The following is a 17441-nucleotide window of genomic DNA, read 5'->3' on the forward strand; positions in this document are numbered from 1 at the left end:
GCTTAGCTCTTAGAAATAAGCCGGAAAGGATGCCCAGGGGTGAGCTTCCGCTGGCAAAAGAGGAGACCCATTTGCCAAGAAAGCCCCCTGTTCGAACCGTTACCTCGAGATGGGACCAGGAAGAGTTGGCTCGAAAGCGCGGCGAGGAGACGAGAGGAGGGTAGAGGGTGGAGGGTGGAGGGTTTCTCTGTCTGTGAAATTGAACGCTGCAAGCGCGGCGATGTTCGCCGATCTAATAATCAGTTACAAATGCGAGCCGGAGGAGGTATTCGATCGCATGCTAGGGGTTGAAATGAACGTTCGTCATGGAGGAAAAAGGGAGGGAAATGTATCGAATGCGTCGTGTGGTATTGGTGGCGTGAGCGATGTCGCGGAGGTTGCGAGGGTGAAAAAAAAATAAGGAAAGAAGAATTGGGCGAGGGACGGAAAAGTTTTGCGATAAACCCTTGATACTCAACTTTCCGGAAAGCGACCGATCGCCCGGGACTCGGAGGGGAGTTTCGGTATGATCGATGCTTATTTCTCGCGGCTTATTCCGCGACCGATAAACGCTACAACGTTACTCTCACACGCGACGCTCGTGTTTTTCAGGATCAGTCAGTCTCCGCGACTTTCCAGCTGTACCGGTTTCGCGTCGTCATTACCGAAAGTGGAATGGTAATCCGCCGGACCAGTTACTCTCTATATCCCTTCTTCTTCCTCCTCATCACCCCTCATTATCGAAAAGTGCATTTTTCTGAGGATTTCGACAAGTGCCCGGAACACGCCGAAACGCTCGTCCATTGTCTTCCGTACTCGCCACGCGAATGATCACTTCCAGCCTCCTTGCATTCACAATCGGAGCTTTCGAAGCTACGTGGTCTCGGTCGTCTCGACGAGATCCCATCCCTTGCTTGAACGGCGTCATTTGATCGATAATTTGATGCCCTATAAATTTTAATTCTTTTCTCTAATTTCGTCGGTCTCGATCATCGTTGAGGCACGTTTCGATAGGCAGAGCCCGACACTCGCGAGACTTCCTGTTTATCGAAAGGAGTGCGTTTGAGCGTCGCTTTTCATTCCGCGCAGACGCTTCTTGGGCATTTCTTTTTTTTCTCCTCTGCCGACTGAAAATGAGAATACAGGGGGTGTAGGGCGAATCTATCGAAGTCTGTATATCCCTACGAAATGTCTGGAGTATAGCTCGAAGGTGAGATAAGTGACAAAAGCGTTAAATTGAATTCTTGGTACGGATAAGGGGAGAAGAAGAAGAGGGGGAGAAAAAAACCAACGAATACGAAAATGCTGTAAACATTGACGGGGTCTAATGCAGAACGTCAAAATTCTGACAGAACCGAGCGAGAACAACGATAGGAAACCGAAGCAGTGAGACGTGCAGGACACGTTGGCGAATATATTCCAGCCAAAAGCGCGATGGAACGGAACGAAATAAAGGGGTGGAAAAGGAAAGAGAAAAGGAGGATATATACCGAGGCACGAAACACGCTACTTAATTGGCGGAAGCAGGTGTCCGCTTACATTGAAACTATTAAACGTTCAAGTGCGACGGCGTTTCTTTCAAATCTCCATGACACTTCGTGGCAGGCAAAAGTTGCGCGGTTTTTGCAGTGTGATAGTATCAGAACGACGTCAAGTCAAACGCATTTTTCTTTCATTCATTGTTTTTCTTTGTAACACTGTAGTTCAGTTCCTGATTAACTTAGGATTAAAGAAACCAAAAGTGATAAATTCTCCCTAACTAATACTGAGATAGAATAAACTGAAAGAGAGAATGAGAAAAAGCTCGAGTTCAACGGGAAAAAGTAAAACATCGACCGTAATAATTTCATTCGAGTAATATTTAGGCACGAGACTACTACTTTTTCCCATTTCCTTTTCGTCTTGTACACTGCTAGGTCATCAATTAATCCGTCCAATTTCGACGTGCTCAATCATTCAGATCTATTTGTTTCTGAGTTGGCGGTTGTCCGAGCTGTTCAATCAATATCTGAACATTCGTTCAATTTTTTACAGCAGCCGGAGCATCAGCAATCGACCGATTTTTGATGAATTATGACGCCACATCTGCTTGCAACAACTTTTACCGTAGAAGGAAAGGCCGGGTGAGGTCAGTTACCACAGAAGGTGGTTTCCTGGGCGATATAATTCGAGCGCGTAAACCCTTCCTCTTACTGCAGACCCTCTCGCCCGTTGCCTGTCGGGAAATTAACGACCGGTGACACGCTGCTCTCGCCGCGTTTTTCCATGAATTAGTCGAGGCCTCCGGCTGCCAGGGCGTCTCGACACTCCGACGGTCGACTCCTCGCCTGGACTCCGACTGCAACTCGACGGGGTGAAATTTATATACGACCGTGAAACACCCGAAACACCTCCGGCGAAATCTACCCCCGAAAACTAAGGGTGGGGAATACTTGACTACTTGCTGCACATGCCGTCTTGTTGTCGGTAGGATTAAACCCTGTTTAACCGGCCGGTCAGAATATCTCTGATTCCGTCAACTTATTCAGTGCAACGGACATTGCGGAGATTTTCTCGTCAGCTTTTGTATAGTTTAGGGAGAAAATTTGTCCACGATTTGCTTTTGTAATCGTTGAAAGAAAAACTTTTCCTCTGTGTATATGATAAACTCTGTATCGAAACTCGGTATGAATCATGCTGGGATTTACGTTATTAAGTACGTCAAATTGACTTACGCAGATTGCAGTGCTTAAGGTGGAACGTATGATGATACCGACTATTTATATTGTTACTTTATCACCATACCGTGGTGGATGTAACGCGTTACAGCCCCACGCGATTTACCGTGTAGGGAAAACTGGTCCTGGTGTGTGTTTTATTGGAAAAACAAGTAAAATGAGAATTTCGAGCGGTACGCTAGGAATTGCATCGCTCTACGGCCATATCAATAAATCACATCCAAGTGTTTGTTATCTCATAGGCATATTGTACAGTATAATAACCGCCTCGGGTTATAACGCGTTAAATTAAATTAAAACAGAGACATTTATCGACCATACTATTCCTGGAACTTTCCAACGAGCTTTGCCGAGGGTCGTCGTCTCTTAGTAATCTTCCAAGTACCAGCGGCCACCTAAAAGTTACGAGACCAGAGCCAGCTTGGTGACGGTGAATGCAAGTCCACTTATAAACGTAATTATGTTTTCCTTTTTTACGATCGTCAGTTCGCCCAACATGCCGCATACAAAGGGCGTGATTTCAGTATTCACTAGTCGAGAATCGCACTAATTCTAAGTCCATGTCAAATCAAAGGCGTGAACAACAGAATACGATATGGAACATGCGATAAGACGCGACTTTCTACCGTCATTATTTTATTTTTCTACCATCTTTCGTTTTTGCCGTCGTACAACTCTTAAGCAGATTATCGAAAGAGCACTTGGTGTACATACGTGTAAATTTATGTACTGTGCAAAATGTGTGTACACTGCTCAAATAACATCAACGAATCGTCTTTGTTATTTACGATATTTACTCAGGTTACCGGAGAAGAATTTATGCAACGTGAACAAACGTGTGTCGTGTATTAATAATTTAATTTCAGTTTTCGTTATTTTCTTTGAAAAAATTCACGGATGTGTTTCAACCGATATACCTTACATCGGGGAACAGAGATCCCCTCGCGAAAAAAAAAACATAAAACCTCGCCTCTCTCCGACGGTACGTGCCTTTTATCCTGACTGATATTTTGATCCATCTTCTATCAAGAGATGGCTAAAAAATTTTCCGGCCAAGCAGCTGATGGAAACCAAAAATCAGAAAATCTGTGTAAACTCCGTTGAGTGGCGGAAAATATGAGTGGATAGAACTTCATCCCGAAGGTGAATGCTTCTTTTATATCATCTACCTCTTGTCATCTCAAAGCTTATCTCAGTACATGAATATATTTATATATACTTAGATACATATGGGCTCATATGTAGACGACGCCGAGTTCGTAGAGGCGAGGCATCTTACAGAGGTATCAAGGCGATTATACCAGGTCGTTTGCGAAACTTCAAAGGGCGCATTTCCACTTTCAATCTAATTCAAAACTAGAACTCTCTGTAATATCGGTGTCTATACAGGGTCTATAGACCGCAGTTGAAGCGTGTACCTCTTGCATTTTCATAACGTGATAACAAACTCGTGCCGTAAAATTTTATCGTTTATTTTTAAATTGGATTGATTAATCTCATTTCGTACGAGTAATTACGAGTATATTGGAAAGATTTAAAAACCCAAAACGAATGAGACTGCGCACCTGGCTATATCTAGAGAAGCTTTTTTGCAGATAACAAGAACACAAAAATTAAACAAGTAGTATATCGCTGCACACTTGTACCGTGCATAACATACGTTTTATTCCGAAAGACATTTTTTTGTCTTTCACGTCCATTGTGTATCTTATACCCGCAGACTACAGAGGCGATGCAATCTATGTTAGATCTCGATTTGGTTTCAACCGTGACGTATGGGCAGCTATTAATCCAAACCCGTGGCGCTGGGTGTTCCGAGAAAGGCCGGACGGTATAGTAGCCAATAAAGTATAGAGCGAACAGAGTTCAGAAGGAGACACGAGACAAGAGACAAGGGTACTGAATTAGTAGTGCCACGTGGGACAAGCAGAGATTGATGATTGTTTGCTCACGTTAGCGTTTTCACTCCGCGGATACCGAGTGCCCCTGTATCCCGCACCGATCATTGCTTCGAAATGCCTAATTCTGCCCTCTTAATTGCTTTTCGCCCCCTTCCCCATTTCCATGGTAAGAGGGGGGAGGAGGCGGTTTTATACCGATGCAAATGCCGATCCATCTAGCACCTGAGCAATCGTGTCGACGCGATAATTGAAATCCCCTCGGAAAGATCACGCGGGGTGGTGAAAATCCGAGAGAGCTGCGAGGTGGAAAAATCAAGGGAGAGAGGAGAAAATTTGGGCTGACTTTAAACCGGGCTAATAATTCTAATGAAAAGGGAACTCCCATATTATATTCGCAGGGTTCGGAGAACTGACAAAACAGTTGATACGCGGTGATATAGGAGGGGGGTCACCGATACGCGGCGCTAAGGGATGAACTGTAAAAAGCGGGGGAGGCGGGAAAGCGGTCGCGAGTTTGAGAAAAGTCTTGCAGCCGAAAAAGAGGAAAAGCGTGGAAAAATGTCCAGGGCCGAGTCTGATTTACCGCGGAGGGAAATCGAGCCCAGGAGTTATGTCTAGTCCTCGAGATGTCATCCGCTGCGCTCCTTCCGCCTATCTTGCCTGAAATATCACGTTCTATTTTCAACTTTTATTCACCCGATGCACGCAACACCCACCAACCACCATCGAACACCTTCGGGCCCGACTCGCATTCCCAGAGCTAATCTCTCTCTCTCTACCCCGATCTAATGCTGCCGCTGAGTAAATCTATCCCCTGTTTTCGATCTCCCGAGGGTATGCTGAATATGGATGTACAGGTGCTGTGAGCTTATATCTTGTTATTACAAGAGTAAGATACACAAGGCAGGATTCGCCAATTTTGCATCATGGTTGAAATTTCAATCTGAGGTAAAAAGTGTGTGGATATATTCTGAGAAGAGTTGCACGAGTGATTTTGCAAATTTATCACCTTCTCAAATTGGACATGAAACCTATTATGAAAAAGTTAAAATTATTTACTCATTCTTTTACTCCGTGAGCTGTGTTAATTTCATTTATTTATATTTTAATAATACATACTGAAATATACAACATTTGCGATTTGAACGCAGTCCGTAGCGATTGTGTTATCTATTGGTTAAATAAAATCGAACGTTAAAAGTACCCGAGATAAGCAATAATAAGATATGAATTTACCGTGGTGTCCAAGGAATGAATTATTAACGGGTTACTTATTGCGTTTTTTCCCACCATTTTTTTTTTTGTTGATAGTCCGCTCATAGAAAATAGAAATATGTAAGTAGAATTGTAGAAGAAAGAAACAAAAATAAAAGCAATCCAATAATCTTCGCGATCCAATTATTCCTCAACAAATAATAAACATAATTGAATTTTCCAATTGAAAACTAGAAAAACGTAAGAAGTGTATAAAGTAAGGTAGCTGGCGCGTGACGATTCAGAGTGAGTATCAGATTAGTTTTTATTTTTCACCGTAGGTAGTGAAGTACTTGATTGTTCTTCGATATTCAAAAAATTCACCGAATTTCAGACTTACAATTAGATACATCGCGAAACATCTTCCCTTGGTTCGTCGTCGTAAGGACGATGCCAACAACGTCCCAGCAAGCTGCTTCTATTCGTTTTAGTTATTACTTACAGACAATTTACCCAGTTAATTAGCAATTAGCAAAGACAAGCTTGTAATTCACCTTTATAAGACTCCCTCTTGCAGACCTCAAACCTACACCATACAATTCCGCTATCTCCTACGAACAATATTTATCTTTGATTACCTCTATGATGTTTGCCTACTCGCGTTATGTAGTGCTGACATTAAGTGTCAGGTGTTAAAAGTTCTTGTACACCATCTTGCGACTCTACCTCCTCCATGATTTATACGTCTGGTTGCGAGTCACGCGTTTCGATGCTATCGGGAATATCTGACATGCGATACGGTGCATCGAAACGTGAATGAAAGTAACATACGCAATTGTGTCAACAAACATCTCCTCAACATAAAAGATCAGTATTAGAATTAGAGTGAATTTAATTCGTGTATAGATTATGCAGTTGCAACCCTTTTATAATCAGTGTAATCTCTAAAATTACCTGATCAATGTTGTTGTTTCTAATTAAAAAATCGATCCGTATGTTATCAGTTGTTCCACAAGAGAGCGAATGAACACTCATGACTACGAAAATAAAATTAACAATCCGTCCACACTTCCAGTGCACGAACGTTTACAACCAAGCAGAATGTCCTTTGAAATTACCACGTTATTACCCAAAGGAAATGAAATTTCACCCACGTAAAACGGTCTAAGGTTGGACGATTTGTGTTCCAAGCCACAAAACATGTTCCAGACTACTGTCAAGATACATTCGTCGAAAATTGCACCCGGATACGACAAGTAGATTCAAATAAGCTTTAGGGCAAGGACGGCGTTGAGAGCACCTAGTTCTGAACTCGTTGTATCTTGGACGATTTACTTTAGCACACGAAAGCTGTAGCAATTATACAGAGATCAGTTTAAACGCGGAAATGCAACGCTTGCACGAATCCCACGGCGTCGACTCTCTGCTGCTACCGAGATTTAGAAGCGGGGAAAATTTTACGACCCTTCGTTTAGCAACTGAGCCTAGGTGGTCGAAGGGTTACTTTTACGCTCGCGCTTTCCTATAGGACATTCCGTAATCATAGTGAGTTACCCGCAAAGTCCTGCAAAGCTTGACCAGGTTGATCGTAATCTCAACTTCGAACTTTCGTTGGGATCCGTATATAGGTAGTGTGAACTTTTTTCTTGTCGTGCATGTAACCATTTGTGTTTTTCCGCAAAGATACAAACGTACTCTCGACTCTCGAGCAGCGAGAATGGTGATTCTCCATCTATATTAAAATTTGTAATGAAACACTGTGCGTTTGAATACTCTTCAAACTTCGTTATCGAACAATCGAATTGCACATTGAAGAGTAGTATTTGGACATAATGCAATGCGTAAGAGCGATTGCTACAACGGGTGTTTCATATAAAAACAAATTTTTCACCATTATGAATGATACCGGTGAATTTGAAAAACGTTAAGTAACTGCCAGTATACAAAATTCTAAAAACACTGTTAATCCACTGGCAACGCAAAAAAATTGTTACGTTTAGCAAGAACTTTATTCCTGAATTTGAATTAACGTAGGCCTCCGAGTACGATCTATGTTAAGAGACGATAACTGCAGAGAGAAAGGAGAAGCTGACGAGATTGATAAAACGGAGAATGGAGCTTATCATCGGATCACTGACACGTTTCGCGATGCGAATGATGGCTGTGGTAGATGCGCCGAATGCATTGGAATCTATTCAGACCTCATTCGTTCCAAACCTGTGGCCCCGCAATATTCACCCATCAACGTTTCGACACTTCACACTGGCATGGCACAAGCACCTGCGGTTCAGGGCTCCATGACTGGACTCCACGGCGCTGCTGATAGCCGGCTGACATCTCTGATCATTCAGGTTTTGTGACGTCATGCCGCACCGTCGGACGATGATAATGATTAGGATTTACGTGTACGAATAGTATTTGCGCGGCTCGCTATGACGCGCTGCATATTATATCACTGTACCACCGTGGCGTCGCATCGAAAATCGGGATTAAACGTTTACGCGTTCGACAGTTCGGTTAAAACCACCGAACCGCCATAAGCCGTGAACGCGGATGAAAATTTCAACGTCATGTAAAATACAAACGCGAGTTATCGTCTTTTCCTGAATTTCTATCGTGGAATTTGATATATTTGTAGTTTCTCGTAAAAAAAAAATGGTTTTTACAACTCGGTTCTTCACTATTTTGAAATACTACTTGTGAACCAGATCAATTGAGACTAGCTTGTTCAAACTTGATACAATTAGTCTATGCTGTGCATGTTCTATTGCACCGCATTTTGACCTTGGAATAAAGGTCACTAGCAGTTTTTTAATAACAATTTCAATCATAATGTGTATAACTTTGGTGATTCCAAGTAGCCTAATCGATTTTACCATTACCGAGAATCGCTTCCTCCGCTGTATCTTAATAGGGATTAGGGAGGTTAACGGATCGTATTGTGTATTCTTGATCTCAAACCAACTATCTATCGAGGATATCTCTACATGTATACGGCGTTGAAAATCTCGAGTTAAATCCGAGCCAGTTTGAATTTGATGGTGTAGTCAAGGCCGTTAGGTGAGAAAGGCCAGACACCATTTCGCTTGGAACCAAGTTTGAAAGGTGGGGTAGCTAGCGGCGTGAATTTTTTACAGGGTGTTCCAAAGATTAAAGCTTTCGTCATCCTGGATTCCATCCTCGTCTGTGCCTCCCGTTGAAATACGTGGCATTAAGCTGTCCTTTCGATCACTCTGGACTTGGAGCCAAAAAAGTTATCTCATATCTTTGGAAAAGGAGGATAAGAATAAAAATTCAGACTAACCATGTACGGCGACCATTGATGAGGCCACGTTCTCGTATCATGTCCACCTGTGTTTGGTTGACTTGCCAAAAATACGACCCGCCTGTCGGCACTTCCGGTTCCGGTTGTCGCTAGAAGCGCCGTTCTAGCACGCGAGCCTCCGAAGCTCAGGGTTGGCGAGGTGTCCATCTTCTAGGTATCAGACGGAATTAACGGAGCCCTTCTCGCCTCGAGCGTCGTAAGGCACGTGCTGAATTATTATCTTTCCAGATGATTTTTATTCGATTTATTTATACGGACACCGCGCTCGCTTCCCACTTAGTTTTCAGTTTTGTGGCAATATTTTGATTCGATTCGAGAAATTTTAGCCATTTGACAAGCTTTTTAAGGATATTCTTATCAATTTTATCAAAATAAACGTTCGGTTTGAGATATCTCAATTTTACGATCTATTTTGTTCGTTCGTTCACTTTTCTCACACGGAAAGTTAACTCGACACTATACATATATTGTTATTAGAATTTCTATGTTTTATTGTGAACTTGTACTTTTATATATATATAACTTATGCGATTCTCTAACATCAAACTTCATTGATATGTGTTTAATATTTGTTTTATACAATAATGATATATTATAGTAATAAGCCGTCACGTATTTATGTGTTACACGTTTTTAAATTTTTTTTTTTTAATTTTATTTCCCCTAAAACATTGAACGGTCTTTAAAATACACCTGGTATAGGATAATATTCATATGTTTAATTCTATGCGGATCAATATTTTCGTTTAATACGTACAGTCAACTTCGTCGCGGATCAAATTGAATTTTGTTTGTTTTTTCTCCGTTATTCAATTCACTTTAATCCTGATTACCATATACTTACGAACAGTTTTATAAGCCGCGTTAATACATCGAGCGTATTCATCCTCAAGCTGTGGTTATAACCGTTAATTTCACATATTCTAACGAACATCGTTATTTTCTAGATTAATAATTTCGTTCTCATAATTGACTTTACATATCAGACTATCAGATTTACTTTTATCGCACACATTAACGCAAACTTTTTTCTGTTTTTATTTATATTATCTTTTTTCTTTCTTTCTCCCTTAAACTTTTACTCGAATTTTCATTTCCACCATCATTACACACTCATACATGTTATACATGTTTATCGATTTTTAAATTTTAAAACCCAAATCGTATTCACGTTAGAAGAAAATATAGCAGTTAAGATTAATATCCTCTTTACATGGAGAACTAATTTTACATTCCCTTTAGGTAGCACGTCTTCGTCTTTCCTTTTGTAGATTATATTTTCCTACAAGATTTTGGGATATTGCTGATGAACACTGAGGTTTACATATAGTATAGTGCGGTATATTAAAATATGAATTACATATTCAAATTTTGTTTCGAAACGGATCGTGTAGATTCTCAACGTCACGTCACGTGACCACCACGCGTTGAACTTCCTGCACACGTGTATAAATGGACGTGTAAAAAATTTTGTTTCTATTTCGTCGGAAATGCAGTGAAGAAGAAGAAGAAAAAGAAGAAGAAGAAAGACGAAAAGAAGAAGGTCCTGTCATAACCACTTGATACTCGAAATATTCATATCAGAATTTCTCAAACGATTTCCAAATCAATCAATGATTACGCGGAGATATCGACAACCAATCATTTGCTCAATATCATAAGCAGTTGATTGTAAAGATTTTCACTGAGTGAAACAACAACTACCGCACATTAATCTTGACCGTTGAAAAATTTCCTCGTTTACTTCTACGTCGAAATTATTCTTTTCATAAAAAGCATCCAATATCTGTCAAAGCATTCCGAATCTCCCGTGAATATTTGTCCCACTGTACGTGTATGAAAATTATCTCTTCGTCGTCGAGTTGTCAAAAATATCTTTCGCTTCGAGTTTTTCTTTTTCGTTTCTGTTTAATTTTCCTCTTAATCACCGGTCGACAATCGTCTCGCAAATTGTTAATTATTACTGCTTTTCTAACATCTCTAAACATCTTTCCATGCCTCCCCTACAGCCGACGATAAGCTCATCGCGTTCCTCAAGCTCCTCGAGGATCCGAGCGTCTCTGCAGGGTCGACCCCTGCGTCGCGTGTAAAGTCGCGCGCGGCACTGAGCGTCGGGACGCCGCGCGTCGCTGGTTCACCGCTTCGCTTTCGCGGGCTCACGTGGCCATTTCATCCGCCTGCGCCGAATTTCGCACCCTCTCTTCACCCCCGTCCAACCCTCCACCAAGCCCACTTTTTATCTGTCTTCTTCTTCCGTTCTCCCGTTCTCCACCCCCTCCGCCACCCTACTCTCCTCCTCTTTCTCCCTCTATCTCCGTCCCTCTTCGTCTCTGTCTCTCTCTCTCTCTCTCTCCTCCAACCCGTACTAAAGTCAAGCTTGCAAGCACACACACTGGCTTTCACAATGCCGTAGTTTCAGCCACTAGAAATTGCTCTTGTTGCAGTCCGCGGACCGTTTCTTCCTCCTTTTCTTACTGTTCTTGGTACACACGTATAACAGCATTCATGCTCGTATCTCGGATCTGTCTCTGAAATTTCTTCGTTTTTTTTTCATTTTCTTTTTAGACACAACTCTTCGACGTTGGCATTAAGAAATTCTCTCCTACATCTAGTTATCCGCATGTTTCTGGGTAGGTATAGAAGAAAACGACGTGGATGTTGGTGTTTGACGTTTTTTATATATTTTTTTTCATATAAGTCTTCCGTGTTGTTAGATTCAAATAATTATCGCTGGTCACTGACTCTTTACAGCCGGCCAACGAAGTAATGAAACGGATTCATGTAGTATCGATCTATTATCCATAGGTTTTTCAGGAGAGATTTTTACCTCACTCTCAATAGAGAGCATCGTCCCGATAGCTTTTTCCATCCCATTGTAACCTTAATGTCTTCAACGATTTGTAGAGCATTTGAGAGGACTGATTTAAAAAAAGAATGAAAAATGTGAAAGAAACGAGAGAGCAGAGAGAAGAAGCGTTTATTCGCCGTGGGACAAGGTCCCCTTCCGCGTTATATAAGAAAATGGATGTGTCAAATGAATGTGTATAGGTATTAAATACGATAAAACCAAACATCAAAATTAAAATCAGCATCAAACTAAAACAAGACAAAAAGAGATGAGAATAAAAATAAATAAATGAAAATAAAATAAAAATGATTAAGCGTTTGGGATGAAAAATGTAATTGAGTTTTAGGCGAGAGAACGAGAGAGAAAGAGAAACGAAGAAAAAGGTAGAAAAAAAATCGGAAGGTATTCGGTGCGACTCACTTGATCCTTGAACTTTTACTCACCTGGCAATTATTTCCGATATAATTCTTTTTTTATCCCACAAGTTATGTACCTTACATTCGATTCTATATTTCCGGTCCATTATACGTACCGTGCGTTTTATACATTTAGTGTGTACAGTTTATATCTGTATCCACTATATAATGTTGTTGAGGGTAATTAGAAGGTCGTGCGTGCAGGTAACGATATAAGTAAAGTTTAATTCCCGTATGGCATTGTGAAGCCAAAAGTGTGGCAATTCCGAGGGCTAGCTCGGCATTAATTACGGAATTGTGAATGTTTAGAGAAATCGATCAAATTATCCCGCCGGCGGTATGAAAGCTACACTGGGGCAGTATCAATGGTCTTATATTTTCTTACAACCTCGGAATATTGTGACCATTTGTTACAATACTATTTCTCATGAAATACATATTATCCATATGTAAAATTTCCAAGGATTTGGAATTTTATGAAGATATAAGATTAAATTTAGTACGCTTTCTTTACTTTGAAAATACGACGAAGAAGAAAAATATGGATTGTACGGAGAAGAAGAAGAAGAAGGATCCTGATTTTTTAGACTAATTGAAAAAATCGATATGGCATCAATGAAACTTTTAAGTATCTATCGCTATAATATTATTTTCTGTTTTCAGCCTATTTAAATCATCAACTAGCAAAAAAGTTCGTAGAATTACAGATTCACTATCATACTATTTTTGAGCGAAGTCCCTCGACCATTGAATTGGAGATGAAATTTGCGAAGTTGATCAGATTGTTTAGAAACCCTTTTAGTCAGTTTCAGAAAGCAAGTTGTAGTAAAATGTTACACCAATATTTGTGTCCTAAATTAGCGAAAACATTAGATAGAACAGAAAATCGGTTTCATTGGTGAAAAATAAAAGCCCTCACTTACGTAAACGTCGAGTCAAGGATGGACGGTGCGACGTTGGCGATATCGCAACAGATTGTTACCGTCGACAATTCCGCAGAAGAAGCTTTATGAAACAGAATTACGACTTAACGCGTGCAGCCAAGTAAAACCAGGTTTATCGTCGAAATAGAAATTCATAAATGAAAATAGATAAACCTGGTAACGCGATATCCGACGTAGAATATAACGCAGTGTAGTGACGCTCGAATTTAACGATCGCTGCAAAGTATTCCGCATTCAAGTTAACAGCTGTTCATCTTGTCCCTTGTGCATTTCATGTTGTCTGTATTTATCCGTAGATTTGAAACGCAGCTTAGCTGGAACCGGAAATACTTTGAGATGATCGTCGGATGTCGGCTGACTGGTGCTCTCAAGCGATTCTCCGATTGTACCTCAGGATTCCTTTTATATCGTCGAATACGCGTCAGACGTTGTGCACCAAGGCAAGGGCGCGGCTATATATATATATGTATATATATATATGTATATGTGGGTGTATATATGCGTGTCTATGTGTGTGTGTGTACGCTTATATTTTTCGCCCAGAGAAACACGAACACGCACAGGCATCGGGTCACAGGACGAACCTTACTTGGCCACTTTATCGTTGCTCGCGAGTCGTTACCGCACGACAAAAGATTCCGAACCATCTACTTCAGCGGTGAATTCTTACAGTTTCAAAGCGATACCTTACGCCCCAGGCTGCTTGAGGTATCCTCCACCGGCTTTTGTCAAACACCACGCAGCGAAGAAAGTTCAAAGAACTGCAACGGAAAACTTGCAAAGAATGGATCTATCAAAAATAGTACATCTAAGAATGATCAGTTACGTTATTCAGAAGCTGAATTGGTCGACATTCGGTACAAAGAACTCCTGGAGGTTTGGAAAAGTTTTCAAGGAAGAAAATCTTGACCGAATACTTGATTTTTAAGACGAAATTCATATACGGGCTCTTCGAATCGTTTATCGGTTATTCGAGATACGATATTTTCATCAACATCACTCGATATCGATCTTTCTTGATCTCGAGTAATAGTGAAATTGACAGTGTAAAATCCCGTCAGAATGCCGTATCTGGAATGTAGATGAGTAATATTATATACAGTAATGTAGGTACAAGAACTATTGAAATTCAGTCCGACTTAGTACAGCTCAATTCATATAAAGTAAGATCGGAAGTAAAGTAGAAAGATGAAATGGCTATATCACCACCGTGCGAATAATATAATGGACAGTATATAATAACAAGAAGCCGTGCAATACCAGTTTAGAAAGTTACCTTCACAGAAAGAATTAGAACGAATTCCGAAATGGGTTTAATTGAAAGTATATCATAGGAATGCGTAGGTATAGCGTAGCATTCCGGTTCCGCGATCATCTCGAAAAATGAGGATTAATTACCGCGAGGGTCTTCGAATCCCGGAAAGCCCTGACAACGGTAATCTGTTAATTATATTAGCGCAGGATATCGAATGCAGCCTTTCGGTAGCCAGCTTGTAAGCATCCTCCAAGGCTGCTGGTCCCAGGCCTCTTAAAGGTGCTGAATATTTGAAGACGTCTCGGGGCTCAGCAGCCCTCTCCGGTAAACCCATCTCCGCTCGCAGATACCTACGTTACCCACTTCTCCATCCTCGGCGCTCCAAGTCTACCTTCATAATCCCACCTTAAGCTAAGACCTGCAGAGACTTAAGACCTCACTGCTCCGACCGCGGCCTACTCGCCGACTGTAATTGATAGGGGACATCTCGAGATGCGGTACTGTCCGTTTTGGATTATTACATCGTTACCTGGGCACACTGACCCCTGTCGGTTACTGCGACGTCTGATCGTCTTCGAATTGTACCTGTTTTAGGTATTCGAGACACGCGCTTTCGAGCACTGACAAGTGACTCTTTTGGGTCCGAAACTTGACCCAAGGAACAGGGACTGTTGAAACGATTCGTAAAACATGTGAAATGGTTACAGGGGATGGGGATAGAAATGTAAAAAGATGAGGAAATGGAAGAACGTCAATCGCAATATCGAAGTTTCAAAATAGTAATTCAAAGTGTAGAACGTCGAAGTGTAGAAAAGTGAAAATGTGAAAATGAATGATAATATAGCTAGGTAAAAAAATAGAACCGTCAGCATTTTGACGATTTTGTATTTTGATTTTCTGTACTTTACCTTTCTACATTTAAATTTTTCTGTATTTTTACTTTCTGTGTTTTAAAATTCTATAAAGTGGATCTCCGTGTTTTTTTTTTTTTTTTTAATTCGTTATTGTAAAGCTCAATTTTTTTCAACCTCTCTACATTTTTATACCCAATCAAAACAGGGTTTTAATAATGAACCCTAGGTTTATTCAGTTTGATTTGATAAAACTGATAATTTCCTCTATGTTGAAGGAAAATAAAAATAAATGCGGCATATTAACGCAGGTAATGTTGAGTCCTTATGAATCTAGGAAAGTATCACATTTATATGCCTTCGTTTCTTCCTTAAAATTACATGGCTTGTCTAACTTTGATGTACCTATTAGGACTCATTTTATTTGGCTATACATGATACTCTGAAGTCAAATAAAACTTTTTGTGACGCTAATATGTTTTTCAATGCAGCATAAGTTTTTTAATGAAAAAACATCTAGTCATATGGCACGTAACGTTCTTGTAATGATTCTTGGGAACTACAAACGAAATCGTTTTAAGCCATTCCTTTGGAAATCATTTTCAGAATTTCACATACGTTCTTGGTATTAGGGCACATACCGTAATTGATCTTCAATAATAAATACTCTGGCTATTTATAATTCAAGTTTGTGAAGTTTTGTTGAATTTCGTTGTTCCCCCGTTTTCAGACTCCACCCTCGCCGATACATTTTTAAAATCTTCCGCGATTATATCATGTCTATTTGTCAAATATTTTATATGTTTAAACTCGAAACTGAATCCAGATGGTGGTATTGGGATGCTTGTGCAAATATCGGATGAGGACAAGTTCGACAAGGACTCGACCGGAAGGCAATAGAAATTTATGACAATTTTATACGATGCTTATTTTCAATTTGCCTGGGTATAGCTACACAGCTCTTGGGTCTGCACAATTACCCGTGGAAATAGGTCAGATTTCGAACAACGCCGGCGTCTGCAAGTCGATAAACCGTAAACGTGGTTTTATTTCTTTGCGAGCAAATTGAAATATGAGCCGATCATAAATCGGGTGTTATTTTATTAGAGTTAGACGACACGCCGGCCTAGAGGCGCATCGTAACATCACAGGTCGTAGTGCGATCCGATCTCCCTTCTTCCACTTCCAATTAATGAAACCTCGAGCAGAGATCTCGCTATACAAGTATAACCGTGCAGGCAACGTCTCAATCAAAGAATCTGACGAATCTCATCAAAATTGATCAAGCATAACATATTTCCAGCGCAAATCGTAGCCCAAGTTAAATATTGCCAATTATGTAATTTCGCCTCCATGATGAATAGCAAAACCGTTGGAGGTAGAATCAAGAATTAGTGAATCAGGCTGGTGGAACAGATTTTCGAGTCACCTCGCCTCGGCATTGGTATTTCCAAGAAAACTACCCTTGACACAGCGAATTGTAAAAAATCATTCGATGGGTCATAATTAGCACCGAATCCACTCAGTACCCATTATGTGTAACGTCTCTCATTATTTCACGTCAATCACAAGGCACGCGAGAGACACCCCACGGAGAAATAACCCGGTTCGTGGGCTCCGGGATATCGTCTTACACCCCGACTTAATTACTAGAACAACACCTTCAACTGATTCGACTAGCTAACGCCAGATTCTAGCAGGAAACTGAATAATTGGTAAATCGGTGTTTTCGGATTCCTGTGTCAACGGAAGGTGACGCCATCGCGCAGGTCTACAGCTATAATACTTAATGTATCGAATGATGACAATTCAAATTTCATCAGAGTTACATTTATGACTTTGTAGCCGATAACGAGCCAGCATTTTTTGTTTTTCGATCCATTGAATATGTAAAAACTCCAGGGGACTTAAAATCTAAGAGTGTGAATCGAATGGGTCGATATTTTTAATAGGAAAGTTGTATGAATCAAAATTTTTTTGAAACATGCTTTTTAATCACCCTGATACTAAA

At 40.6% G+C, this 17441-nt stretch overlaps 1 protein-coding gene across 1 annotated transcript in view; it reads right to left on the reverse strand.

The window, feature by feature from the left end:
• Nucleotides 1-9475, reverse strand: part of LOC124412398 (delta-sarcoglycan) — a 155976-nt gene extending 146501 nt beyond the window's left edge. The window contains exon 1 of the mRNA XM_046892238.1: nucleotides 9096-9475. Within this exon, the coding sequence (XP_046748194.1) occupies nucleotides 9096-9263 (168 nt within the window). The 5' untranslated portion in view covers nucleotides 9264-9475. The remainder of the gene's footprint in view (nucleotides 1-9095) is intronic.
• Between the last annotated feature and the right edge of the window lie 7966 nt (nucleotides 9476-17441).

Source organism: Diprion similis, chromosome 11 (genome assembly GCF_021155765.1).
Source record: "Diprion similis isolate iyDipSimi1 chromosome 11, iyDipSimi1.1, whole genome shotgun sequence".
In the NCBI taxonomy this organism is placed as follows: domain Eukaryota; kingdom Metazoa; phylum Arthropoda; class Insecta; order Hymenoptera; family Diprionidae; genus Diprion; species Diprion similis.